General features: G+C 32.9%; 1 protein-coding gene and 1 long non-coding RNA gene across 2 annotated transcripts; both read right to left on the reverse strand.

Annotated features, from left to right (window-relative positions):
* Positions 1–6,031: 6,031 nt before the first annotated feature.
* LOC133697835 (expansin-A1) lies at positions 6,032–8,345 on the reverse strand. The gene is made up of 4 exons (XM_062120641.1): positions 8,187–8,345; positions 7,920–8,053; positions 7,506–7,818; positions 6,032–6,887 (listed from the first exon to the last, which is right to left on the reverse strand). Exons 2-4 carry the CDS (start codon positions 8,047–8,049, stop codon positions 6,581–6,583), a joined length of 750 nt encoding a protein of 249 aa, XP_061976625.1. The 5' UTR covers positions 8,050–8,053; positions 8,187–8,345; the 3' UTR covers positions 6,032–6,580.
* Positions 8,346–22,788: 14,443 nt separating this feature from the next.
* LOC133695938 (uncharacterized) lies at positions 22,789–23,810 on the reverse strand. Its single transcript, XR_009842576.1, has 2 exons — positions 23,184–23,810; positions 22,789–23,071 (listed from the first exon to the last, which is right to left on the reverse strand). It is a non-coding gene; the product is annotated as an uncharacterized LOC133695938 (long non-coding RNA).
* Between the last annotated feature and the right edge of the window lie 3,956 nt (positions 23,811–27,766).

Below are 27,766 nucleotides of genomic sequence, written 5' to 3' on the forward strand. Positions count from 1 at the left end.
TGATATGAACAAATTAAAGTGCTCAGAAAATCGAATCTACACCGTCCCGAACCATTATATAGGGTCCAAGTGGAGATTGTTTTATGGTCCGATGAGGCCCCATGGCATCTTGCAGTTTTAGATTTTCCATGATTTTTATGGCCGCAGCTGCATTTTGTCGAAGAGAAAATCATGACCAGAGAAGAAGAGAAGAAGAAGAAGGCACGCAACACCATATGCAATAGTGTAATGGTCCTAACCGCTAGCAGCTTATTCCAGGATGTGGAAATTTAGGACCAGTCGGAAAATGTGAAGTTTTATATTTATGCGACCACATGCAGATGTCCCATCTTTCTTTTCGAGGGCTCGTGTTTCTTCGACAGAAGAAGACATGGGCAATCAATTCACTTCTTCTTGTTTTATGAATCACTTGTCTATGTAATTGCATTTTCTCAGCTCATGCATCATGGGCGATGGACGGATTTAATATATATTTATATTTTAAGAGTTTTGAAACTAATAATAATATAAATCTTTAATTATCTTAAAAGGATTTGAATTTATAATCAATGATAAACAAACTCAAGACCTAACCAGAATTCAATTATCTCTCAAGATTGATTTAATATATATATATATATATATATATATATATATATATATATATATATATATATATATATATATATATATATATATATATATATCGTGTGATTGAGTATTAATAATATTTAATTAAATATCATAATTAGATCGACAATAAAATTTATTGGTATTATTATTTTGTCAAAATTCTTTTATCCTATATTAATTTATAATTTATTTATATTTTGTTTGCTAATTAGCCCATTTATCTTTAGAAAATGGGTCTGGCATATTTTTTTATTGTTGTGTTATTTTGATATTACAAAAGCGGAATATACGATGAGTCACGTGGATTGGGATAAAATTATAAAGGAAAAAAAAATTACTTGTGTGTCGCTGCAAACATGTAAAGCTTTGCTGGAGATGTTAAAAACAAACATGATTAAAAATAAAAAATAAAAAAAGCCATTATTGTTTTACGATAAATTACATTGTTAATTGGAATTCTCTAATGATACTTCTGCCCTTCTCATTAAAATTCATAAAGCTTGTATATTTTCAAAGGAATATATTGAATATTATAAGGTGAATTAAGGATAAATTAGTTTAATTATTTTGTTGCCTGTCTTTCAGTCATGGGCTTTTTTATCTCTTGAAAATTACTTGTATAGTAAAATTACTCTATTAATTTTTGGTTCCTGTTTGTTTAATTATTATGTATTTTGTTTTTAATACTTTTCAAGTTTAGATTTTTTTTTTAATTTCATTATTGAAAATTTTATCTAGTTTGTCTTTTAATGTTTTTTTCAGGGTTTTTCTTTTGAGAGTATATTTTTTTAATCTAGATTAATGTAGATTATAATAAGCTTATTATTTTTTTATTTTCACTAGAAAAAATTTAATCTAGTTCACAGCACTGAGCACGACGCCTATTTAGTCATTTTCTAAAGAAATGGAAAGGAGATAAAGTATATTAAGAAAAAGGTTATCCTGTGCATTGTCTAGTCACCACATAAGTAGTTCCTTCGTGGATGGCGACACACCGTACATTTCTAAGAAAAAGTGGTGATGTGTCAGAAAACTTGACTCCTCTCAAGTGGTGCCCATGACACTGGGAATACTTTCCATAAAAATTTAATTTTTTTTATTAAAATTTAATTTTTTAAAAATAAAAAATAATATTTTTTTCTATGTATATTAGTATTATTTTTTATAAAAAAAACAATCATACCTACACTTCTAAACAGCTATAATTTTTTTTTTTCAACTTGTACAATTTAAAATATTCAATTAAAGAAAGTTGGTTTATAAGTCTGGCGTGTCTAATCAATATTTTTTTAATATAACAAAAAAATAAATTAAAGATAGGAAATAATTACTTAGTATTTTTTTTATTAAATCTAGTATTGTGAATTAATCTTAAAAATTTTGAAATTTTTTTATTTTGTTCGAATTTAAAATTAAATTATATATAAAAAATTAACTGAATTGAAAAATAAATAAACAGTAAAATGAAATGGTTATTTAAAGGGGACCGGATTTGACCGGATGTGATCAAGAAAAATGATTCCACTGGATTTATTATGTGCGGTTGTCATTACGACAACTTTTGTATTTACAGTTTTTTAAAAATTAAATTTTTAAAAATTATTTTTAATTATTACTAGTTGAATTAAAATATATATTTAATTAAAATTACGATTAAAACTACAGTTAAATAAAAGGTAATTAAAAGATATTTAATTAAAATTCTTTGTTGAAAATGTTATTAATAATAAAATAACTAAAAACAACATGTATTTCATAATGTTAAATTACATAAGTATATGATTAATACATAAAAAATATATAAAATATAGCAAAACAATATCAAGGCCCCTGTGGACCATAGACTAAATTTTGATAATCAACTAAAAACACAAATAAATACACAATAAGAATGAAGAAATATATATATGTATATATAAAAAATAACATTGAATCAAAACATCAAGTTTGCGTAAGCATGGTAACATGCTTTGAGAATAAGCATGGGATTGATCTGAAATCGTGACCTATTAATGCAAGAAGGTGGAATTATTTTTATCAAGCTATGACTTTATTAACAGTACCGAGTGAGTTTGTTCTTTGGAATGCTGGGCAGAGTAACAAGAAGCAGTAATTTGTAGCTTCAACAAAACCTGTGGTTTGACCTTAATTTTTTAATGAACCCTCCCCTAAACTACATATTAAATTCTCAACCAAGCAAGTATAACCCTGACCACAATAACAAACAAATCAGCAGCAAATGTTTGGATGAGAATGAAAAGTTATTCAAAATAGAAAAAGGAGAGATAGACGTCTAAGAACTTGATTACTCTGTTTTACACGTATTGTTTTCGAATATCATGCTGATGCGAATAAGAAAAGGAGAAAGGTAAATCTGGAATTTACAATATTGCTGATTCAAGCATTTCCTAACGAGTCATTCAAAGAAGTAAAGCTCCCCATGAAAAAGATGGCGCTCCACCTCCATCCGAAAAGGTTGCTCCAGGAACACAAACCTTGCCATTGATTTGTTTTGGTTCCAGTATAAACAGGTTGCCTACTCGAGACAGAGCACCGATTACAGAACGTGGGGCCAATGTGAAAAAAAACATGACAAGTAGAAATAAAAAGAACAAAAGAAAACAAGAGCAATGCAATAGTATAATATAATTTTTTTGAAGCACGAATCATGTGTTTCCTGTGAAATAAGCTTTAAATTGAAGGGACAATTACAAGAGTTTTCAGATTTTTGGGACTAAAACGTGAAGTTTTTGAAAGTTTGCGGATGCCATTGTTAATCCATGTACGTTTTCCAAGGACCTCCATGTAATTTTATATGTATTCTACTAAAAATATCTTTCTCCAAATTTTGATAACTTTTTTGTAAAATTATTTTTTAAATTGTAAAAATAAAAAACTATCATAATACAAAACACGTACAAAGAGGAACCTTCTTTTTCCTGAGGCAAAAATCTAGCAATCGCTAATTTCACAGAATTGCTAGAAATAAACGAACATGAACTTTCGGGGAAACTTCAGTGGTGCTCAGCTCCATCCATTATTTTGTCTCAAATATTCCCATCCTTGGTAGTTGGTACTCTCTTCTCACGGTTTGCTTTCAGAGTTCAAATGTGAATGAAATATACCAAACTCTTTCATGTGTTTTGTTCGGTAGCTGGAACTAACAAAATCTGATTACCTTTCAGGATCTGAATGCAATAACCAACCATTCATTTATCATCTTCAGGATTCTTTTGGACCGCCAACTCGATCCATTTTATCAGTACCAAACCTTCCAAGCTAAGGGGTTAATTCACACGGGATATTTCTCTCCAAAAGAGTAGGGGAAGGAAAGAATAAAAATATATTTATCTAATGTAACAACAAACATGTCTGATTTTTGTTTGTCATGTTCTCTGACAGTATTCATGTGACTGAACATGGTGAATCTTGAGGAAATCCTCCCAGAAAGAGATTTGAGGACAAGGGACAAGCAGCGGAGACATTGATATGAAATGTCTTCACTCCATTTTACTCGAGTCCAGACACCAGGCACTGTCAAACAACATGCAAATGGCAAATACAGGTGGATTCATTCAAGAGAAAGAAAGAAGGAAAATCAAAGGTAAAAGGCTGCTGCGGAGTGAATTCGGACATTCATTTCTAACACGAGAAATGAGGATGAATTAAACAAGTGGAAATTAGAAATATACAATGCAGAGTACACGGGCCTGGTGGGGTAAAACTTGAAAGATTCTCATCTACAATTAAATGCGAGTCACCATCTATCTAGTATATGCAAACAAAAACGAAATCAAGTGCGAGAAGAGAAGACAAATCAAATCTTGTAATCTTAACCTCCACCTAGTGTTTTTGAAAGATCGGTGACAACCGAAATATTTCCTCTGTTTTTTTTCTTTTTTTAAAAAAAAAGAAATCTACATTGCCCCAGAGTCGTATCACACTAGTGTTTGTTGAAATTAAATTTGAATGGTTAAGTCTGCCACATACACGAAGATCATTGCATTTCGATTATTTAATATCGGATGGGAACTTTCAACATTTGTGGTGCCCATTAACCAGAGCATCTAAATGTCAAGCCTCGAGTTAACCATCATTACTACAGCTGATCTTACACATTTAACTTCCGGGACTCAATAGACTAGCTAGCCAACCACAAAAATACAATTTTAATCTTAAGTTAATTTTTATTTTCAAAATACAAGAAAATCGAATAACTGTATTTATTGAATGATGTGTGTTGAGTTTTTGAACAAATAAATTTAATTTTTAAAATACCTTTTAAAATAAATATTTCTCTGATTTTATTTTAATAATTAAATTTTAAATAAACATGATTTTTGAAATATAAAAATTGATTTCTAAACAAGAAAGATTATCAAGCTTTGTATGGCTGGCCTAAGCACGCTCTTTCCATAGCCATCAAAGTTCAAAACTCTAACCAGGGAAGGAAGAGTCTCTTGGATGATTTGTCTTCAATTAAGATAGGAAAGTTGACGTTCGGGTGGGTGAAAACCGATGAGCTTGGCTAAAAGGCACGAGAAAGAAAGAAACAACTAAAATTTGTTCAGAAAATAAATAATAATCTACTATTTCGAAGAAGAAAAAAGAGTTAGAAAAAGGAAATTGGAACTCCATCCTCGAATGTAATTGTTTTTTTTTTAAAAATTGTACTAGTTTGCAAAACACAATTATAAAAAGTTTTTCATATTTTTTCACTTTTTATCAAAAAAAAAAATCAAACACTGCAAAATATTTTTAAAAAATTTTAATATTTAGTTGGTGTTATAAATCTAACTTCTATTGTAAATATAATATAAAAATCTCCTTCTGTTTAGTTAATAATTTGATATTTTTCATTATATTTTTTAAATTGAATAAAAAAATTAATATTATATAATTAGATTATTACAAATACAAAAGTATTAAGACAATTATAATAAATCATATATTTATTTTTAACGAAAAACAGCTGTAATTTTGAGGAGAGAATTCCTTTACATATTCTCAGCAGAAATTAGCGCGTTTTTCAAGTTCTTTTACTGAAAAAGACAGAATATAAAAAATGGTTTTTTAATTAAATAACAGACAAATAACAGAACAGGACAAGTAAAAATAGTTTTCCATGGAAGTATTAAAAAGCAGACAAAGAACAGGATGGGTGCATAAGCAAGGGAAGCCCTCAAGCGAAGTTGGGCTATACAGGATTCGGCTCGGATCGATCAGTTACCAAAAGCCATAAATGGACTACTTTCGAACTCACGAATAACCCATTGCAGGCCTTCGAGTGGCCCAACTAGCTGCCACTTAATCTAGTCACAACTTTCCACGTTTCTCAAACGAGGACTCCGTGCACCGGACCATATTTGTACAAATGAAAATGGAAACAAGGCTGAAGAGAAAATGTGGGACAGCAAAATAAAATAGAATAGATAGCACTCAGCTACTACTTTCATCGTAACTAGTAGCAATCGGAAATTTACACCTTAGTCTCAAACAATTCAGACTTCAGAACCAAGGACATAGTTCAGCGGAAGCTGATTACAATATTATATATAGATATATAGAAAAAAAAAAAAAGCCCCCAAGACCCAGCAAGGACGTGGAAGCAAAAAAAAAAAAACAAGCGGCGGGTGGTAAAGACCACCTCTGCCATGATCTTCCGCCCCTTTAACAACAGAAGAAAAGATGGCAAAACCCCGGAGACCGATAAAGAGTCCCCTGAATAGAACACCCTAGAGCATCTCAATTAGCTCAAAATGAGAAGCGTGCCATTTAAAATAAGCCCTTCTCATCTTGAACCAGGAGGCCGAAGACTGATCTGACCTCCAACCGAGACACGAGTATATATTAGTATTACTAAAATCATACTAATACTACTTCTGTAGCTAACTATTGAATATAGACCTAACATGCTGCAAACTTTAGTATGGTGAGAGGACGGTGGCCACCGAGGCAAGTATGGTCCCTAACGAAACTGGGCGCCGGAGAAGGTCTGCCCAAAGGACCAGCTAGAAGGAGCCGCATTGTAGGAGACCACAGTTCGACCATCACTGGTGGTGACCTTAAAGGAAAGACTTTGCCCATTGAGATAGTTGTTGCTCTGCCAATTTTGCCCCCAGTTCCTTGACATTGGTTGCCAACCAGTCCTGGACCCTTTGATGGACACAGAATGTACATCACCAGCACCACCAACGTTAGTGATCAGGACTAGATTGAAGTAAGAGTGGCCATTGATTGTGAACCTTATGCCTCCTCTCCTCCTGCAGGGTACCCTACAAAGAACCACCGCCAAGACAATTACTAACACTGACACCAGAGCCAGAAATGAGAGGGCTTTAGCTAAGGACAGGGCAAAAGGACAATTCGTTAACATGTCCAAGAAAGGAAAAATTACAGGCAGCAGGGAAGGGCAAACTTGTAAGAGGAAATTGAAGTTTTTATTTTTTTACAGTTCGTGGTAAAAATGATAAACCTTATTTTTTGTTTTTGCAAAAAAGTATTCCCTTTCGGCATTTACACCTCAGTTATTACTCTATAAAAAACTAGATCAAGAATGCCTAGTTTTGACATATTGAGAGGGAAAGGTTGACTGCGGTAAAACTAGAGTTGTGAAAGTAGTAGCCTGCAAGTTTAGGAGTGCAGCTGATGGAACATATTTTTCCTACTCTTTTTTTAAAGTTTCAAATTAATAACTTTTAGTGTTTTATAATCAATTTGAACTGGGAATAAAAATATAAAGTACATGAAAAGACTGGTTAAAGACCTAGATAACCCTCACTGGCAGCTTAATTAAGGGAAAAGTGAGACTAAATTCATTAAACACCGCATCTTAGCCAAAAAATTCCTTCAAAAGGTCTGAATTGAACGCTCAAGAAGACAAGGAGACATACCTTCTGTAAGACACAGGCACAATTCCTGCTCTAAATTGGGCAATGTGTTGGAAGACAGGCTGGGAGAGATCAAAATGGTGTTGAGGAGGATTACACCAGCCCCCTGCATTGTTAGGCAGGGCATTGTTCGGAGGGCAGAAATTGGTGGCGGTGATCACAATGGAGCCAGGCAGGCACCATTTGGGGTCATTCACGCACCTGATCTCATAGCAAGATCCACAGCTTAACCCGCTGTTGAACAGAGCTGTGCTCAAAGCTGCAGTATTAGTACCATACCCCTGGCTGTACAAGTTCCCATAACCGCAAGCCCCACCTGAAATTACATATTTGTATGCAAATTAGTCAAACGGGTGCGCCTAGCTAAAAGAGTTTAATTTCTTAAAAAGGTTCTTCTTTTCTGCAAAACGGCCATACCCATTGTGCCAGAAGCATCACCACCTCCGTAGAATGTTGCATGAGCATTAATCCAGCCTCCACCACCATAACCATAAACAGATGAAACCATTGCAAGGAAACCCACCAAGAAAATCCCAGCTAGAGCCATTTTCCTGCACAGAGGGGTGAACCATTTTAGTTTTTCTCTTAAAAACACACCGAGCTCGCATTTTTTTGTTGGTTCATTTAACAAAAGAAACAGCATATAGAAGAGCAAATGTGAGAGAAGATAGACAGAACTCTTACAGGAAGATTGAGACTTGGGAGGAGAGAAAAGGAGAGTGCAAGGCAAGAGAAATGTGAAGCTGTTGAGTGAAGAAAGTTGGGAGGGGATGAGGTGGAATTTATAGAGGTTGGGGGAACTATTTTGGCCACCACCGTCAACGGTGCCTGGGATTTTAAAGTTTATTTTTAATATTAACAAATAAAATAATTTAAAGATATATATAAATAATTTAAAATCAGAATCTTTGAAAAACACTTCTCAACGGCAGCGCCAAAAACCCACCCACTAGTCACGTAAACACACCCTTGAAGAAAGCAGCAGGGGGGACCATAAACCGCTAGGGCATGAATAAATAGCAGCTTTGTAATTGTGGAAAAACAAGAGCACATGTGAGCTTTGAAAAAAGAAAAAAAAAAACTGTTTTGTGGCTTAAAACCCTGTGGTTTTGTTGCTTTCTTTAGGTCCCGTTTGGGAACGCGGCTATGACTGCATTTTCAAAATTTTAAAATTTTTTTTTTGTTAAAATTTAATATAATTCGTATATTTTAAATCGTTTTGATATACTGATATCAAAAATAATTTTTAAAAAATATAAAAATATTATTAGCATGTATTTTGATACAAAAAATTATTTAAAAAATACATGTAATCATATATTTTTTAAATAATTTTTTGTATCAAAATACATGTAATCACACTATAAAACACCCTCTCGGTAGGAAATTCCCTAAAATCCAAGTGGGGGTATAGGCGGTTGACGATCAATAAACTTACGTGGCCACGTGCAAACAACTCCCATTTGTCGCAAATACCCTTTATCCCCTCTCCTTTTGTTTTTCTAGCAACCATACTTTCTTCAGATTTACCAATTTCCCTGCACCTTAATTTTAATTAGGAGTGAGCTGATGCTATCGTTAAACCACCGGCTATTAATCCTTTTACTTCATAGACAATAAATGTTAAATTATTAAAAAACCCTCAATGCATAGAATTTATTTTGTCTTATATAAAAATATAGAAATATTTTATTTATTTTAAAATTTACTTAAAGTAAAAAAAACCCTTCTCAGCATGGGTTTAAATTTTGTTGATATTAGAGGTAAAAGACAATAATATTTATGTTTAATTTTTTAATGACCACTTAACCTACATGAAAAGATCAAAATACTCCATACACGCGTTTTATATTTTTGGTAATGTTTATTTCTGCTTAATTAAGGCCCCCATCAAGCATGTGTATGTAATTAATATCGATCAGTTTAAGCTAATTATAAACTTCCATTTTGATCCTTTGGTTTGTATCTACCCGGATGCGGTCCCTGTCTCTAGCACATGCACGCATAGCATTCTGTACCGTGGTTCTGCTCGTAGCCGTTTATTAGGACCTGGCCAGCGGAGCCAATTTATTTATTTAATACTAAATCTATTTTGGTGAACGAATTAAATTCCTGTTTTGACTAGCACGTACGGGTCCTTTTTTTTCTTCTCTTTATTCAGAACAAATTCATTAATCAATTCACAGCTGTGAAATGGAAGCTAGCTTCTACTTTAGCGTGGTGTGGGTCCCAGGTGTTAAGGATAGTTCAAATACAACTGAACAAGCACAAGCTGGTTAGAGAAGAACCAGGAGAACTTTACCAAGTATGAATCGGATAGAAGGTACTTTAGAGCCTGGTAGCAGCACGTCAATGGTATTTTAGAACCAGGAGAACTCTGTACGTGCTGTTGAGAGTTTCCTTCCCGTCAATGGAGATATCATGAACTAACCAGAGATTTCGGTGGCAAAGCTCACACGCGGATGGTACAAAAACTCTGCAACAGCTGTGAGTTTAATTTGATGCCAGCCATCTCAGCATGGGAGGGCCACTGAGCTGGATTAACTGTTTGCTCTGTGTCTTGTTGCTTGTAAGTTAATCAACAGGCGCTGCAAGCTTGGATTCTGATACTGATTGACGAAATCAGAGGACCGCGATTCTCGGCATTAGCTTGTCTAATTATAATCTGACTCGTTAATTAAAATGTAATTAACAATTACAGCACTGTATCTACATCGACGCTGACGAAATGACGTCCTGCAAATAACAATATAAATGGATGTTAGTGGATGTTCTTGATGCTTACGTACCAAGAAGTTTAATTATTTCTATGAGAAAAACTTATCCTCCTACTAAATTTGAAACAGACAGTATCTAACCCTAAAATGAAATGTTCAAGGCAATTTTTACACCGTTATGGATTCTGAAATTTTTTTTTTTATCAAGATGGCCCTCGTGGTTAAAAATAATACTTTTGAAGTTTTCTTGGCTCGTCCATTTCCTTCCACCGTCCTCTCCCACCTTTTTACTAAAAGGGAAAATACCAGAGTGTTTTAAAAGGAGATTTCACATTGGAACCGGAATTACTACTATGGGGAAAGGCTTTGTAATTACATGCAAAACATCTTCCAAGTAATTAACAGACTGGTATTAATTATCGATTGATAATATCACTATCAAAGTGTATTATTAGTGAACTCGAGTGGTAAAAAGAACGAAATCCAAATTGATATTCTGTATTCGAGCCCTGGTGGACAGGGAGGGGGGGGGGTCTTGGTCACTACTAGCATTCATTCCCGCGCGTCAAAGTTAAAAGAGATCAGCTCTGAATAGGTATGGGCTGACCAGCCCAGATTTCAAGTGAAGCTCGTGCCAGGCCAGCACCTAGAGGTTAAACCATGCACGTATCAAGAGAAGAGAAAAATCGATCACGGGAAGGTGGGGGGCGACTCTTCTATGTAGGCTGCTATGCTTGAAATGTGGTCAAATTAAGAAAACGGCACTACCAAAACCTTTGAAACCAGCCCAGATTTCAAGTGAAGCTCGTGCCAGGCCAGCACCTAGAGGTTAAACCATGCACGTATCAAGAGAAGAGAAAAATCGATCACGGGAAGGTGGGGGGCGACTCTTCTATGTAGGCTGCTATGCTTGAAATGTGGTCAAATTAAGAAAACGGCACTACCAAAACCTTTGAAATAACTTCTTGTTATCTGTTATCTGTTCTAGTTCTACAATATGTGAAAAGGATATTCGTGGTCACAACAATTTTAAAGTAGAAGGAGGCTTTCTCAATTTGCCTGCTGAAAACGATACAAGGGTTTGGATTAACGGCATAGCAGCTGCACATGCTATCCTTTTGGCTCTTTCTTTTTCTCTATATACAAAATTCAATTTGGCTTCTGCTACCAGAATATTTTATCTTTTTGATTTTTTTATCATTTTTTTTTGTTGGATGATAGCTTCTTTTGGGTTTGGGGGTGAAAGGTCAATAAAGCCCAGGAGAAAGGGACACGACTAAGAGATAAAACGGAACTCGAAGTCCAAAGAAGGGAGGAAATTAGCCGTGCTGCTTAAATTTTAGGATGGTTTTTCCTTTTCTTTCAAAGAACAGCTCAGAATTGTTTTCACCTGAAGACATGACAAGATATGATGTTTACATTTACACCTTTCGGCTTTGCATCGAGTTACTGTTTTGGCCCACTTATATTTACACTTTTTATCCATCTGAGCAAGTGCTAGTGTAATAAGATATGATCAGGTTTGTATTTCAACACTTGCTATTAATTTATGGTTTTAACGTGTTGCGTTCTTTTCAACGATCAATTTTTGAATTAATCTGCATGTTAATTAAGACTAGATATTTTTTTGAATAATTTTTTTTTTAAAAAAAACATTTTTCATATTAGCCTGATACATTATGGGTGTTAAGTCTAAAATCTAAACTAAGGTTTTTTTATTAAAAAAAAAAATAGAAAACTCCTTAACCATCAGGCTAAGGAAAAAAAGGCAAGGTAATTAATATTGATTCGCCAGTAAAAAAGGCAAAGTAACAATGTTTAATCTATCGATTAGGAACTCCTTTCCATTGTAGGGATACTTTAGGCTTCCCCGGCTGTTTGTGTACAAAATAATTTTAATTTGTGAGGCCAAATATTCATTTTAAATGACAATTATAATCGGAAATTAAAATAATCAATCCAGAAGGAGAGGTTGACCCTGGCTGCCACACTTTTTTTTTTTCCAAGGGTTACCGACCGCCATATTACAACCACTGAACTATAACTGCCAATAACCAACTTGTCGTTTGAAAATGTCCAAATTCATTCTCTCTCATTTGCTTTTATGTTTTGTCTGCAGCCTCACAGCTTTGATCTGGACCGCTTATCTTCTGGGAAACTTTACCCACCGCTACATATCCCATGTTGATTCCACGTTAGATTTTTTTGCTTTTATGTTTCGTCACATTTACCCTGTTGCTAAGGATCCTAGCGTTCTATCCTCAGGATTTTGATACCTTCAGCAACCACAAGTCAAATGGGAAACATCATTGCTCTTTCTGACTCGCTGAACGCATCCCCATCCCTGGTTTTTTCTTGCTTAATTTATATGATGTGGTGTAAAACTAACTATCGGTAAACAACTTCAAACTTAATTTCCATATTGGTGTCTCCCTTCTTTTTTTTCTTGCCTTTTGACGCTGTCTTCAAAGTGAAACTGGCCAGTCATTAAATTGGTTCTTCGTCAAAGTTTACATGCAGATGGGAAGTCAGATAAAAAGTACGATGATCTCAGGCATGATAACTCCGCTTCAGCTTTTAGGCAGTGCTTTTCCTTTTCTTTCCCAGCGTAGATAACTGTACGGGATATATCTTCAAGATCTGCAGATTTTAAAGAAAAATATTAAAATTGACTAGGCATTTTAAATGGGCAGTTTTATCCGCAAATGGTTTCTTCTTTCCCTGGCAGGCATATAATATAGTGCTTTTGTTGTGAAACAGGATACCATGAGCGAGGCCATGCATGAAAGATTAAAGAACTGTCCCATCTTTATTAATTTGTTGGAAAATCATAGTGCTTTTATTCCTGCTTTAACCCGTCGTGTGCTTAATCATATCTCTAAGTATCTTGTGATATCTAAACCCAGCACCAAGATCTCCCAAGCTGTCCCCATCCTTCTTTCTCTGTCCCTCCCCATGTGCTATGTTGTTAAAGAAAAAAGGAGTTAATCATTCTTGTTACGACTCCTAAACCCAGAAATAAAAGCTTGCCAATTACATTGCAACAAGTTGACTGCTCTCCGTGAGATTCTTATCAAATAAAAACGAAACTGAGGGTTTCGATTTCGAGTGTTGTCTTGTCAAAAAAATTTTGTCTTGTCACTGTTGATCAATTTATGGCTTCACGATTTCTTTACCCCAAAGTTTGCTCAACGCTTATTTATCTGCGCCAGCGTCCTGGCGCGTGGGCCTCGGTCTCCTATAATTGTTAGTTGCAGGATCAGATACGGACAATAAAAATTATATCAAACTTTTTTTATTTTACATTATCATTTAAAAAATTACATTTTAAAATGAAAATGACCAAACTAGCAGATATATTATAAAAAAACACACACACGGCAAATCAAAATTTCTCTCAAGCATTAGTGGGCGCTTAACTTATCAGGATTTAAATTTGTTTTATAGTAACCATGAGTTTAAGTTTTTCTTAGAGTTATTATAGATTTACATGATTATTAGTATTAAAATTTATAAAATTAATTAAAATATACAAAAATTAATCCAAACACCCATATTAATAAAAAGATCTCTCTCTCCAAACACTTTACCTCTCTTAAAAAAAAAAACAAAATCTAGACTTAATTTGCTTTGATCAAAATCAAAACATGCAATATTTGATTGCAAAGGTGTTGGGACATGAGTTGTTTTTAATTATTTGGCCTGGTATTATTTTTGTGCTATAACATCGACGCTTGATAGTCATATTCATCTTTTAGGATCTGTTTATTTAGTTGTAGTTTTTGTGCTTGCAGTGTAGAAAACACAGTTAGATGTATTGTACCAAACTGTATTTTATACTGAGGGACCTATCAAAAAAAGTTTGAAATATAATTTTTTATATTTTTTTAATTGAGTTTCGTAAAACTCTGTTTGTTTTTGCGTTTCAAAAACACTTTTTCTAAATTTTGAAATTTTTTTCTATAAATTAATTTTTTTTTGTGTATTTTTAGATCATTTTGATGCGTTGATATCAGAAATAATTTTTTTAAAAAAATTATTTTGATGCATTTCCAAATAAAAAGCACTTTTAAAAAGTAACCACAGCCAAACATTTTATACATATTTTTTATTGTACATAAACTTCAATTATAATTTTTAAAAACTTATTTTTTAAAAATCATAACCACAAAAACTGTGTGAAAAATAAATACACTAGAAGAAGTCATGGGTTAAGCTTTTCCAAAGGTTCGAGATAAGAAAACATTTGAAGGTTTTTTTATTTATTTAAATCTGTAAGTCCTGATCATGCTTTTTCGCAATGTGGGTCATGTTGAGAGGAGAATTTTATGTGGATTTGTGATTTATGGATTTACCGGAAGATTTGGATGCGCTGGTTTAGATGAGTTGAATTTCAGGGGGCAAGATTATTGTCATATTGTTAAAACTGGGTTGGAGTCTGAGATTTTTCTATAAATTCTTCCTGTGGACTTTTATGCTGAGTGTTTGAGTTTGAAATATGCGTCCAGAGCATCTGAATGGATCAACGAACCAAATTTGATGCCGAAGTTATAATATTATTATTGTAATGGCCTTTTATAATTCAATAAATATAATACAATGATAAATTTGTAAATAATCTTGAATATTTTGTTGACTTTTCTCGTCGTCAAGCTATAAGTATGTAAAGTGCTGTAAAGATATCAAGTCTATGATGTGAAATCTAGTTTTTCAAACAACGAAAATAAAGTAAATAAATGATTTTGGGAATGCGGTGTAAATTATATTTTTAAAAATTTTAAATTTTTTTTGTTAAAATTTAATATGGTTTGTATGTTTTGAATTGTTTTGATGTGCTGATATTAAAAATAATTTTAAAAAATATAAAAAAATATTATTGATATGCATTTCGACATGAAAAGTTATTCGAAAAACAACCGCTACTACACTGCCAAATATACTCCAAATTACATAAGACTTCAAGTAATTTTTCCTGTTAAAAATCTATATATTTAGTTTTGTAACTGTATTAATCACTCCATCAAAGTATTTCTAAGAACAAACATATTTTTTCGATAAGTTTATATGTTAATTCAAATTATTATTTTCAAGTAATTATAAGTGCAAATTCTTCAAATCAACTCAATGTCCCCGAGAGGCTGGATTCTGAGTGATAATCCTGTTATCTTTTTTTTTTTAGTTTAATGTGGGTGTCCGGGCCAGCTTGCGTGCATCTCGACTAATCCCACGGACCTTAAAGTTAACGACCATGTAAGCCTCCAGTGGGCATCATATGAGCAATCACAGGGCTCGAATTTGAAACCACAGAAAAAACAAATCTTTTAATTTCAAGTTTTTACTATTGAACCACCATCTATGATTGATAATCCTGTTATCTTGATTTAGAGGGATGAAGTAGATAACAAATCTTTTGGACCAGCACTGGCATCGCTCTTCTCAATAGGTGTCGGGTTCAAATTTTTTTTATGTGATAAAAGAAGGAAGTATGTTGAAATAAATTATATAGTTATATAAATAAGTGATGGTACAATTAGTTTTCCTTTAAATTAAAGAATGATAATATCACCCAAAAATATTTTGAAAAAATAAAATAAAAATTGTTATATTTTCAAAGAAAAGGCAATTTACCACTTGCGTCCCTTTTTTCTCTTGTTCTAACCAGTAGCTTTGTTAAAACATAAACGTGCATTACTATCATGTTGATTTTTTTTTTAAAAAAAACACTGTTCTAAAAAAATCAATAACATGTTTTTTTGAAAAACAATTTAGCAAAACAACACAGCTTATTACATGTTACGGTCAAGAATAAAGACTTTGCAAGAAGCAAGACTTTGCGTTTCTAAATGAATTATTAAAATGAGATGGTATAAATTTTAAGGAAGAGGGATGAGATAAAAAAAAAAAAGGAAATAAAAAGACCTTGCAGAGACACCATAGCTTTTTCCTTGCTTCCCTTTCCTCTCTCTTCTTTCAAATTCGTGTCATCCCATTCTAACAATTTTTTTACAAGTAGATATTCCAAACTTGACTGCTCACAAAATAATTATTCTTTAATACAATGATAATGTAAATCGTGTTTTTAAAAAATTTAAATTTTTTTAAAAAAATTTAATATAATTTATATGTTTTGAATAATTTTAATATACTGATATAAAAAATAATTTTTTTAAAAAAAAATATATCATTTGTCTATATTTCAGTACAAAAAATTATTTTAAAAGTAACCACTACCAAACTACCAACAGTATTATTTTAAAAAAAAAACGCTGCTGACAAGCTATTATATTATATTATGCTGTTTGAATGTATTTGTTTTTGTTTTCAACACATATTTTTTAAAATTTTTAAGTTTTTTTTCTTCAAATTATTTTTTATAACTTCTGAATTTTTTATATACTGATATTAAAAAAATATTTTAATATATTTATAAATAAAAAATTATTTTAAAAAACAACTCCTAATACAAATACAAACACACTGCCTTAGTCCAGCACTTGGTGAGGGCATTTTCCACGTCTACTCGCTTCAATGACGCGTGGAATGAAAAATGCAATCCCCGTGATCAGTGGGAATCCTGCTTTAAAAAAGGGATGGAGGTGGATCTGCAGTCTTAGATTTCTCGTGCCTTTAGGTAGCTAAACTACCCTCCCTCCAAACCCTTTGGATTCTATTGAAAACAAAATCTCCAAATAGAAAAACCCAACTAATCTCGAAAAAGTGTACTTTCAACAACCTCTTCGACCCTCCTTGCTAGGCGTGCTCCGCAGAAACTTGCCGTGATAATTGTAAATGCTCGTTGATTCGACAATAAGTAAAGAATAAAGTCTGGCCGAGTGGAATAATTGTTCAATGAGCGCCGTTCGATTTGATTCCCGTTTTCATTCAGCAAGCATTTTTAAGATGCTGCGATTACTTCTCTTCACCGACTTCATGGATCCGAACATGAAATTAGCGTTGGAGAATTATTAAATCTATTTTTATCTTTAAAATCATTTTTTAAAAAATAATGTCTATCGATTCAGGAAATCTTTACATCGAGTTTTTTAAAAAATAAGCAAGCTTTTTTTTTAAAAAAAATGGAGGGGGTCCCTACCTAAAAAAAACAGGAAGAAAGCAGAGGTGCTGCCGACAACAGTACTGCCCAGTGATTCTCTCGGATTTCTCATTGTTCCCCTTTGTAATAATGGATCATGGACACATCATTTTTTTTAATTTTAAACTGCGGTACTTTATCCCTACATGAACTTCGCGGTGAATCTTGCTTTAAGATTTCAAATTGGTGACGCAGATATGCTACAGCCTAGAAGCTTTTTGTTTATTTATTTATTTATATGACACCTTTTGGCTTAAGGCTATGAAAAATAAAGAACAAAATCAGCCATACATTACTTTTTAGTTTGTCTTTCTCCCCGGGGGATGGAGTTAACTGTCATCTACTTTCATCCGTGACTGCTCCAGTGGATTATTCGAGGGGCTCGAAGAATCTCTCCCCTCGAGAAGTTGTATGGAATTTTCTATTCATGGTAAAAACAACGTCAGACCCCTGGGATAGCCATGTGATCTCTATATTGCTTGATTATTTTAGATACAACCAAGAAAGAAGAGATTATTTCCTCTTCTAACTGAAACTATTGCCATAACAAATAGCTCAATTCATTTCTTTATGATTAAGCAAACCTTTAATATATTCTTACGTTTTTAATTATAGCTGCCATGTCAGTGCATGGCATTTTGGTTTTTTAATGTATTTTTTTAATCATTTTTCCATCAAACTTGACAGAATTATAAGTTTTATTTTGAAAACACCCCTGCACTGCACAAAAATATAATTATATTTTTTAAATAGTTTTTTATTTTTTAAAATTTAATGGTTAAGTTGCTTGATTTTTTTTTCATTTCTTACAACATTTTGAAAAACTTTCAGCACGTTTTCCACTGTATCCTTGCATAGCTCAATGTTATTTTTATATGAACAACGATTTTTTTATAAATTTTGATAAAAATATCTTGATTGAAAAACATGTTTGACAAATTGGATACTATATTATAATATATAAAACACGATTAAAAACAGGGAGACATGTTAAGAATTTGGAGAACTAATTTAGTTATTCATCCCTCCTATTAATAACTTTTATTCTCTAAGCATAAATCTTGTCCTCAAATCCCTTGAACAATAGTACATTTTGTCTTTGCTTCAACTATCCATCCAATTACAATTTCGGAAATTTAGCAATCACGTGGAAAACAGCTTATCCACGAACTCACTCTCCTCACTGTTTATCATGTTAAATTTTACATTTTAAAATTATTTTTTTATATTTTTAATCGTTTTGATATATTAATATTAGAAATAATTAGAAAATAAAAAATCTCCAAGATGGTTATTGTTCTATTTGGCAAACCATAAACAAGACCAGGTCAAAGGTTCCATGCACCAGCCACGATATACTATTTATGGTGAAGGTGACGCTAGTTGAAAACTAAACTACCTTGCGTCTAATTCAAAAGTGTTCTTCTTATCCTCCCGTCTCAAGAGCAAGCAAGATAGCCGTTGATGTTACACTGCATTGTTGCTTCGTTCACGTTTCTATCGCTCTCATTCTAAGTGCATTTTTTCATGAAAAAAATCATCTACATACAAGCACCAATCACTAATTAACGTCTTTCTTTCTTTTTTTCTTTTTCACCAGTCAAAATATACAGACCAGAAACGATACCAAACAGTCAATTGGTTTTATTCTTTGGATTGCGACACCGGCCTGGATGTTTATGTTTACGGAATATTTTTAGTATATTGTTAAACTCGACTAGTTAATTCGAAGAATTTACAATTCAGAACCTCATTAAAGTTGAATTTTATTTAAATTGAATCATAAAATATATTGATGCATTGAAATGCGGTTGACTTGACTGGATTAATCTATGACCTAGCTGATCCAGTTAAATCAAGTCCAAACTTAATCGAATTAATTTTAAGATTTAAAAATATATAAAATAATATTATTTTAATATAAAATAATTATTTTGAACTGATTTGATAATTCACAAGCTGATCCATTGGCTCGACTATGTTTTTCATGTTATTCGAAATATATGCTTGCTCAGGCATCCCACGTATATTTGGTTAGTTAGAGGGTTCTAGCTGATGGTTTTTCCATTAACTTCTCCGGGTTTGGGTAGTAGCTTGATTGTGATTTATGAGCATCCAAGATAGAAAGACAAGTCGTTTAGCTTGATCAAGAGTGCATGAGACGTGATACTGTTGACCAGTCGTCTCCTTGTTGATCTTACAAAACTAATAAACTTGTTCTCTGTAAGCCACCGCTTAAAATTTTATAAATCTTAGAGTTATTCTATGCTTTCATGAATATTAACTTTAAGTATTATGAGATTAATTAAGATATATGTAAACTGATTTAGATATTTATATTAATAAAAAACAATTGATTTGAATTGGGACATCTTAAATAAAAAAACAAAAATAACTGGAAAGAGCCCAATTATTATTATTGTATTTTAAATAGTGTAATTTAGCCCTTTTTTTCTGTCCATGTATTACTTCAACGACAAGATAATTTGAATATTTATATTAATAAAAAAAATTAATTTGAATTAGAACATCTTAAAATAAGAAAAGAAAAAAAAACAAAAATCACTGGAAAGAGCCCAGTATCATTATAGTATTTTAAATAGTGTAATTTAGCCTCGTTTTTTCTTTGTCCGTGTATTACTTCAATGACAAATGACATTTCAACAAGCTATTTGTATTTTAAATAGAATGAGGTAAGAGAGAGGAAAGATTTTAAAATAAAAAAAGTTTAAGTTTTCCCTCAATTTCATAGCTCTTCCAAAAAAACCAGTAAGAATAAAATTTTATTCTGATAAAAAGAATTTCAAGATCCCACATAACTATCTCTTTAAAAATCCAAAAATCAAAAAATAAAATTCCAATTTAAGGATTAATTTTTTGTGGCTGTTCTTACAGCTCTGCCATTGGAGATGCCATTACTCGAGTTTTGCTTCATTAGGAGCTGGGGGAATTTCACAGGTTGAATGTTGACTTGCGCGTGCAAACTTCGTTATCTGAGGTGTTTTTTTAAAGGACAGTTACAGCTGCCACGCAGAACTTATCAAGAGGCTAGAAGCAGCTCTCGTCAGGTACACGCACCAATCCATGTGCACATTACATGGCACTTCCTCCTATGGTGCTCCGATTGGCTGGCCTGTATTAGGCCCATGCTGCTTAAAACTTGTTGGTTGCCTGTTGGCCATCGGGTGCCCATCTTATATATACCTTTTTTATTTATTTATTTATTTTAACTATGTATCAGGTTTTTTTATTTATTTATTTTTTATTTAGCGTTAGGAGTATAATGGGGACACCACCACCTCGCCAAACCGCCATAAAAGAGAACCATCCCTGCACCTATGAGAGTGCCAAGCTCTTATTTGAACATCAGAATTGAAAATAAATGAGAATGAACAGAGGGACCACTTAAAGTAAGGGTTAGTTCGGTAATAAAAGGTTTATTTGTATTGTCTTTTATCTATTCTTATAAATGAAGTAAATTGGTTTTCATCTAAAAAAAAATCTAGAATCACAGCAGATCTCCAATTGGAGAGCCAAAAAATAAAATATAAAATAAACGTGGCGGCGATGCATGTATCTCTAGATTCGGCGGAGCAAGCCTGCCGATGGGGGGGTTTCGAGAATGGAAAACGACCGGGAAGGGGCAATTGAATCCAGCCGTGCACCGCAATAAGATCAACACTGTTGATGTCTTTTATGAAGATTAAAAGAGGGCACGGGCATGCTTCAATGAGAATAATGGCAAGCACTAAATGAAAAGAGAACCCCAGTTCCCTTCAAGAAACTTAACCGGAGCACCTTTTCATGTCCTTTTGAAGCAACCTAATGGATTTTTTATTTTATCAGACATCTCTCACCAAACAGGCAATTGGCTCATCAATTCACTTCGCTGCTGTAATCAGTTCACATTACTTGCTCGGCAGCGTTTTGCACATGCAGAGGCCAAGATATTAGAGTTAAAAAAATATTATTTTAATATATTTTTAAATGAGAATCATTTAAAAAAATAATTGCTAGCAGGAAAATTAAAAAAAATACCCAAAAGAAAATTGTTTTGAAAAAAAAGAAAAGACCACGCTGCATAAACAAACAACTCCAAGTTAAAACGGCCAAATTTTATAACTAGAAGGAATATTCTTCTCTGCAATAAAATTGACTTGCACCCACTTGAATCCCGGCTACTAGAATTTTTCTTTCTACAGCCCAATGGCAACAATAATGAGCCCATGTTACTGAATTCCTCCATCACTTTCTTTCGGAAGAGAATCTAATCCTAGTGACTGTACTTCGAAGGTGGTCATTTTCAATTTGTTTTCTTTTCTTCACCAATTTCATCTTCTTAAAAGTGGGAGTTCGTGTCGCCTTGGCAAATGGATAGAAAATGACAATAGCATGAACATGGCTAATGGGAGGGGAACGGCGTGATGATCCAATTGGGCCCGATTGTAAGGTTGGTTATGGGTTTTCAAGGATATGGCAACCAGTAGGCATACCATTGTTGCTTGTAGTGCCTTTTTCATCGTGCAATTGTCTGGGAAATGCAAACATGGCACATGAATCTGTAAGAGGGAAAGGATGGTCCCCTAGTACAAATTAACCTTGACAAGAAATTAGCTAATGCAAAAATTGAAAATTTGAGCGGCCATGGTCCATGGATTTTGGTTTTGTGGGCTTTTCTCATTTATTGGTGTGGAAGAGGGACACATGCTGGATCGGAAATTGGTTAGGGTTCTGATGTAACCTCTACTCTGCTGGATCGGAAAGTGGTTAGGGTTCTGATGTACACCTCAACTCTCCAATACGTAACGTTTACGTGTAAATCTAGCCTTATATTTTATGGAAGGACGACCATGAAAAGGGCCAAGTTTTGGTATTAAAATTTGTCAGCTAATGTTCTGAAAATGACTCATCACTAGATCCCCAATATTTCAATTGCCCTCTCCCCTCACTAACACATCGAATTAGGTCCCCCCCTTTTTGTAAATTCTAATCTTTTTTCATGATAAATTAACCGTCCGAATGGTAGAAAACTTACTCTTCTCTTGAAGATGAACAGTCTGATCCTCTTTCATGAAACAAAATTTCGTCTGATATTTAAAAATATAATTTACTTATGAAGTCCCTAACAAATATAAACTAATCAATTTAAATATTTTCCTCTACTTTCTTACAAGGAAAAGATCTTGCCCCCCCATTTCAGGATGCTAGATTCATCCTTGCTTCATTACGTTTGAATGCATAACTCACCCTTTCAAAGCTGTAGAGAGAGAAAATTATGAAGGTGGTTGCATGCATGATGGAGAAGATATGAATGGATAGGATGAAATAAACATATGACTTGCAGGCTATCAATGTTAATATTGCTAGCGATATTAGACCACGGGAATGGACTTAATTCCCACCGAATTAAGAAAGTTTTGTGAGTCATAAACTAATGCTTTCTTATCATTCACATCCCTTCTCAGCTACTGCACAATTGTGTGGTAAATTATGTCCAATATACAAAAATTTAGTGTGGAATTGATAGTGTCATGGGAGAAACATGCACACTGCTTGTATAGATTCAAAGTTTGAAAGCGGTAGACCAGCAGCCACTGCTGATTCCTGCGCGCGCATATTTTCCATCTTCGTGATAGGATCCACGCCGAAAACCTGGATATCAGCATCACTGGCATGGTATTTGAGGTTAGGACCAGTGCCCATGAATTCTTGGCCTTTCCTCTTAAATTATTAAAAAGCTGTGACTTACAAACTGCAACCTTGGCCCAAAAAGAAAAAAGAAAAAAAGAGAGGGAATATATCATCAAATAGAGGCCTGGATATATAATCCCTACAACAAAAATTGTTTTAACAGGCAAGAGTAACACTAACCTCTGCTTCATAGGGTCCCGTGACAGAATTCAATACAGGTCCATAAAATTCCTCCTACCAAACCAATCTCGTCCCTAATGAGGCTACCGATAACCTCTCAAAGATTATGGTTTTCCCACAACTGCTATAGACATTTAGTTGTACAAAATATATAGGTTTGAGTTACAGAAAGAAAATAACTTGCCTTAGGATTTAAGGCTATCTGTATAGCTTAGGATGGTTAATGTGCTTGTCTCCTCTGACTACTCAAGGATAGAGACTAATAAAATGACGATGAGTTGCTGCAAAAGTTGCCCCGATTCTGGGTTTTGCGGGCTATACAATGATTGAACCAATCTCCAAGGGACATGTGACCAAGGAGCGTGCAAAATACATGTATATTTATCCTGAGTAAATCAAATTTGACCAGGAGTGGTGCATTCTGTTGTCGCAAATGGTTTCAAATGTATCAGCCTCATTCAGCTTTAGTTTGTCTATGAGATCTCAGTGAGTGTTCTACATGAGGTGCTGTTATATTGGGCCATATGGACACCTCAAATTAGTAAAATGAATGTTTCGAACTTATTGGGCATCAAAGTTCCTAGAGGTCTAAATCAACAACATGGGTTCTACAAAAGCATTGGACCAAGTGATACACCCAGGTCTACATGAAAAACCAAATGGATGCTAACTTTAATTGAATCTTGGATGCTTGGGTGAGCTTTATAGCCTATCATGGCTTTGAAATTTGAATATGTATCTCTCATTAACCTAAGCATTGGTATATGGATCTTGTTAAGAGGGTGTATATTCAGACCCATCAGTAAGGTGAACTGTACTTTTTTTTTCTACTAGAAAAAAGAGGCTCGAACAAGAGACTCTTAAAAGATGTCTATTTAACACCGTAAATATATCGTGTTACAATACTGAAATTTCTCACACAACTAAATCAACAATGACAGCAGTCTCAATTATGCCCGCTAGCTCGAGGTTGGTTAACAAAAACAGTCACTAACATATTTAAAATGGTTATTTCTACTTCTATTGGCAAACATTACAGTCAAAGTCTCATATTGTAACTGGGTTCACAGAGTGTGTTACATTATTGAGTTTGCGGAGCTCAAGTTTTCAGCTGCGAAGTTGGCTTTTGACAGGACAAGACTATGTAACAAGGAAACAGAACTGAAAGTAAATTTACATCAAAGGCTTTGATATCTTTTTAAGCACCATTCAATCGTGTATGCTTTTGGAGCAAATTAAGATAGGCAAACCTTATAATCAGGCTGAAATTTATCAGAAGCGATGGAAGGACGCATAGGAAATAATGCAGTTGATGCTGCTTCAAGAAAATGCCTTCTCCTGCAAGAGCAAAATCTGCTTCTGGCACGTAATAGCTCCCCGTTGTTTTTATTTCCCCTGATCTTCCTGAGCTGTCTGGTGGATTGGAGTGCCTGGTTCCGGAATTCAAAAGGGGTGTGATTGTGGGAGTTGATGTTTTATGAGAAGAGCTGCTGCAGGAAGTGGTCAAGCTGAAGGTAAAAAGCGAGGTCCCAACGATCATCTTAATGGGGGTTATACTTAGCTTGTCATGGTAATGTCGTATAAGAACTTTAACATAAAAAATAAAATTGCTGTTATCATGACACCAATGAAAGATATTTCATACCATTGTGCCACTTATCTTTCACGACCCAGAGCTGTTCCTTTAAAATACAAAGGGCAGAAGAACTAAGAGAAAGGATATGGATCACTTGATCTTTAGATCCCTACTTAGATATGTCCGCGCTACGCTGTAGACTGGATATATCTTTTTTGTTTAAAATAAAAATATGATTTAAGTATTGAAAATGTATTTTAAAGAACAAAAACAAATTTTATAACTAGGGTTATAGTCTTGATTAGAATAATATAAATTGGTTTTATCATAAACAATATAATCTAGTATTGTTAGCATATTCTAAAGAATAAAAACAAAATTAGCAACTCTAGTTATAAACCCAACTAAATTAATATGAATTGGTTTTATTTTAATTATATAATAAAAAAAAACAACAACAATAAATAGACCATGTAAAAAAAAAAACTGCCCACAATAACATATTTTTTTTTTTTGAAAAACAAGAAAAATGATGCAAGTTAATTTTTAGCTAATTAAATACAAAATAATAAAATGAAGTAAAAAAAAGATAAAAAGACAGCCTAAATCTACATGAGTTGGCATGACAAACGTATAACCCGAGTAAGAAAGACCAAGCTGGTAAGAAAGACCAAGCTGGCACAAGCAACCCCATGGTCCAAGTAATGAGACACAAAACCTTTTTTTAAAAAAAAAAACCAAATGTCGAATAATAAAATAAATAAATAAATAAATAAAGTAGATGTCAACTAGTGCTAACTTCTTAAACAAGTGGGCCGAGTTATTAGATCGGAAGCACCTCGCATGGAAAAATCAGAAAGCCTAATTCTCAAACAATAAAATATTGAATAAATAAATTTAAAAAATAACAATTAAAAGAATAAAAATAAAAATTATATAAATAAATAAATTAGAGGGTAACTACAAATTTTGATGTTGAAATTAAAAAAAAAATGAGAATCAAACTAAAAAAAATAACACATAATAAATTGAGATTGAATGATGAGATTAGATAAAAATCAAAACTTTATAAAAAAACCAATAAAAAAATAAAAATAAAAGGATCAGGGATCAAATTTAATGACAAAATAAATTAAGGGTTAGTTGTGAAATTTTGGTAGACTGGGAGTGAAAATCAAGAAAAAAAATATCACCGACATCAAATGAAAAATCTATCTAGAACATATATGATCAAGGTTGAAGATACCACTGTCCCGAGTTCGATCCTTCATGTGCATGCCTGTTATTCTCGTGGTGCCTTACCTGTATATTAGGCTTGCAGGATGTTCAGTAGACCGGGAAATAGTCGTGATGCGCGCAAGCTGACCCGAACACCTCAAGTTATCAAAAAAAAAAAAAAAAAAGGTTGAAGATACCACCGAGAAGATTCATACATTACCTAAAAGTTAATATTTGGTCATCAAACAATGTTACAGGTGAAAAGAAACGTGATTGGTATACGTTTCTGTTCTTTTATTTTTTTTAAAAAAAAACGTGAATTTTTTTATATGAAAAACGCCATTTCATTTTCTAACAATATTTATGAATATACTGGTGCAAATTAAAGTTTTGGTGACACTTCCTGTATTAACTATTAAAGATAATTCAATTTTATGTTTTGAAAATCAAACAAACCAATTTAACTATAATTTATCAAATATTATATAAAATTATTCAGATTTTAAAAAACAAATATTTTACTAATAATTATTCAAGATTATTTATTTACAAGTTACTCAGTTTTTTTAAATAATATACTGTAATAACACACGTGCAGGAAAATATAGCTGATGTAACTAAGCACCATGCGCCTAAAAGAAAATAACGAAGAGGGTGTTACCGACATGGTTGTAACAAAAAGAGTGTTGTAACTTGTAACTGCAGAGTAACGAATATGGTTAGTAAACGTATTTACACGTTGTTTCGAGCCTTAAAATTAACTTTAATTCAAATAATTAAATCAATTTCCGTGTTTAAAATCTTTTTAAGAATTTACAAATTAATTCCTCAAAAATTTAGCAATAAAAACAATATTCTAAAATTATACAGCAACACTTATTTCTTCAATGATTCGCTGCTGATGTTTTTATCTATTTATTTATTAATGCAGATATCCGAACTACTTTGTGTGTATTTTAATTAATTTTACGGACTCTAAATTTAACAAATAAACCTCCTATAATTCTGAGATTTGTAAAATTTAAATTAATAATTTTTAAAAAATAAATTTAAAAACTTGACTAGATAAACTACACCCTTCAAGATTATTCACAGGCCATCTCTTCTTTGTCAAGCAAGTTGCCTGGAAATGCTAATTTCTATTTATTTAAAGCCAGGACTGAACCCAAATGGGAAATTTCATTAATAACGTGCTACTGGAGAAAATGGTATTTTACCTACAAGTATCAAAGCGATGTGGCTCGTCTAAAAGAGATATTTCTCTTTAACTTATTAGAGCTTAAATTCACCTTCTTGTTCTTTCTTTTGTAAGGTTGAATGCTTGATATTCTTAAATTCTGACTATAAAATCTCTCTTTTTTCCCCCAACTTCTTGTTGTTTTGGGGGTTGTATGTTTTCAATGCTAAGGACTGGTTTTTTTTTTTTTTTTTTGGTTGTGCTTCCAAGGTTTCTTGTTAATTCAAGTACCAACGTTTAATAAAGAATCAAGGGTAAAATAAATATAAGAGTCTTTACAATAATTTTTTTAATTATAGATAAAATAGTTAAGATTGTAATGAAATTTATTTTTACATGTATTTAAAATAACATAATTATATAATTTAATATTTTATTTAAAACATAAAAATTAAATAAGTTATTAATTAAATTCAAGGTCCACACATGAAATTAAATTAAAATCCACGATGTGTCTGCAAACAAGCTCTAAAAACACCAACACAATAAGTATTCGCGACAGTTTTCTGTTTTCTATTTTCTATTTTTATCTTTAGAAGATCTTACTTTTTT

Source organism: Populus nigra, chromosome 6 (assembly GCF_951802175.1).
Source record: "Populus nigra chromosome 6, ddPopNigr1.1, whole genome shotgun sequence".
Taxonomy (NCBI): domain Eukaryota; kingdom Viridiplantae; phylum Streptophyta; class Magnoliopsida; order Malpighiales; family Salicaceae; genus Populus; species Populus nigra.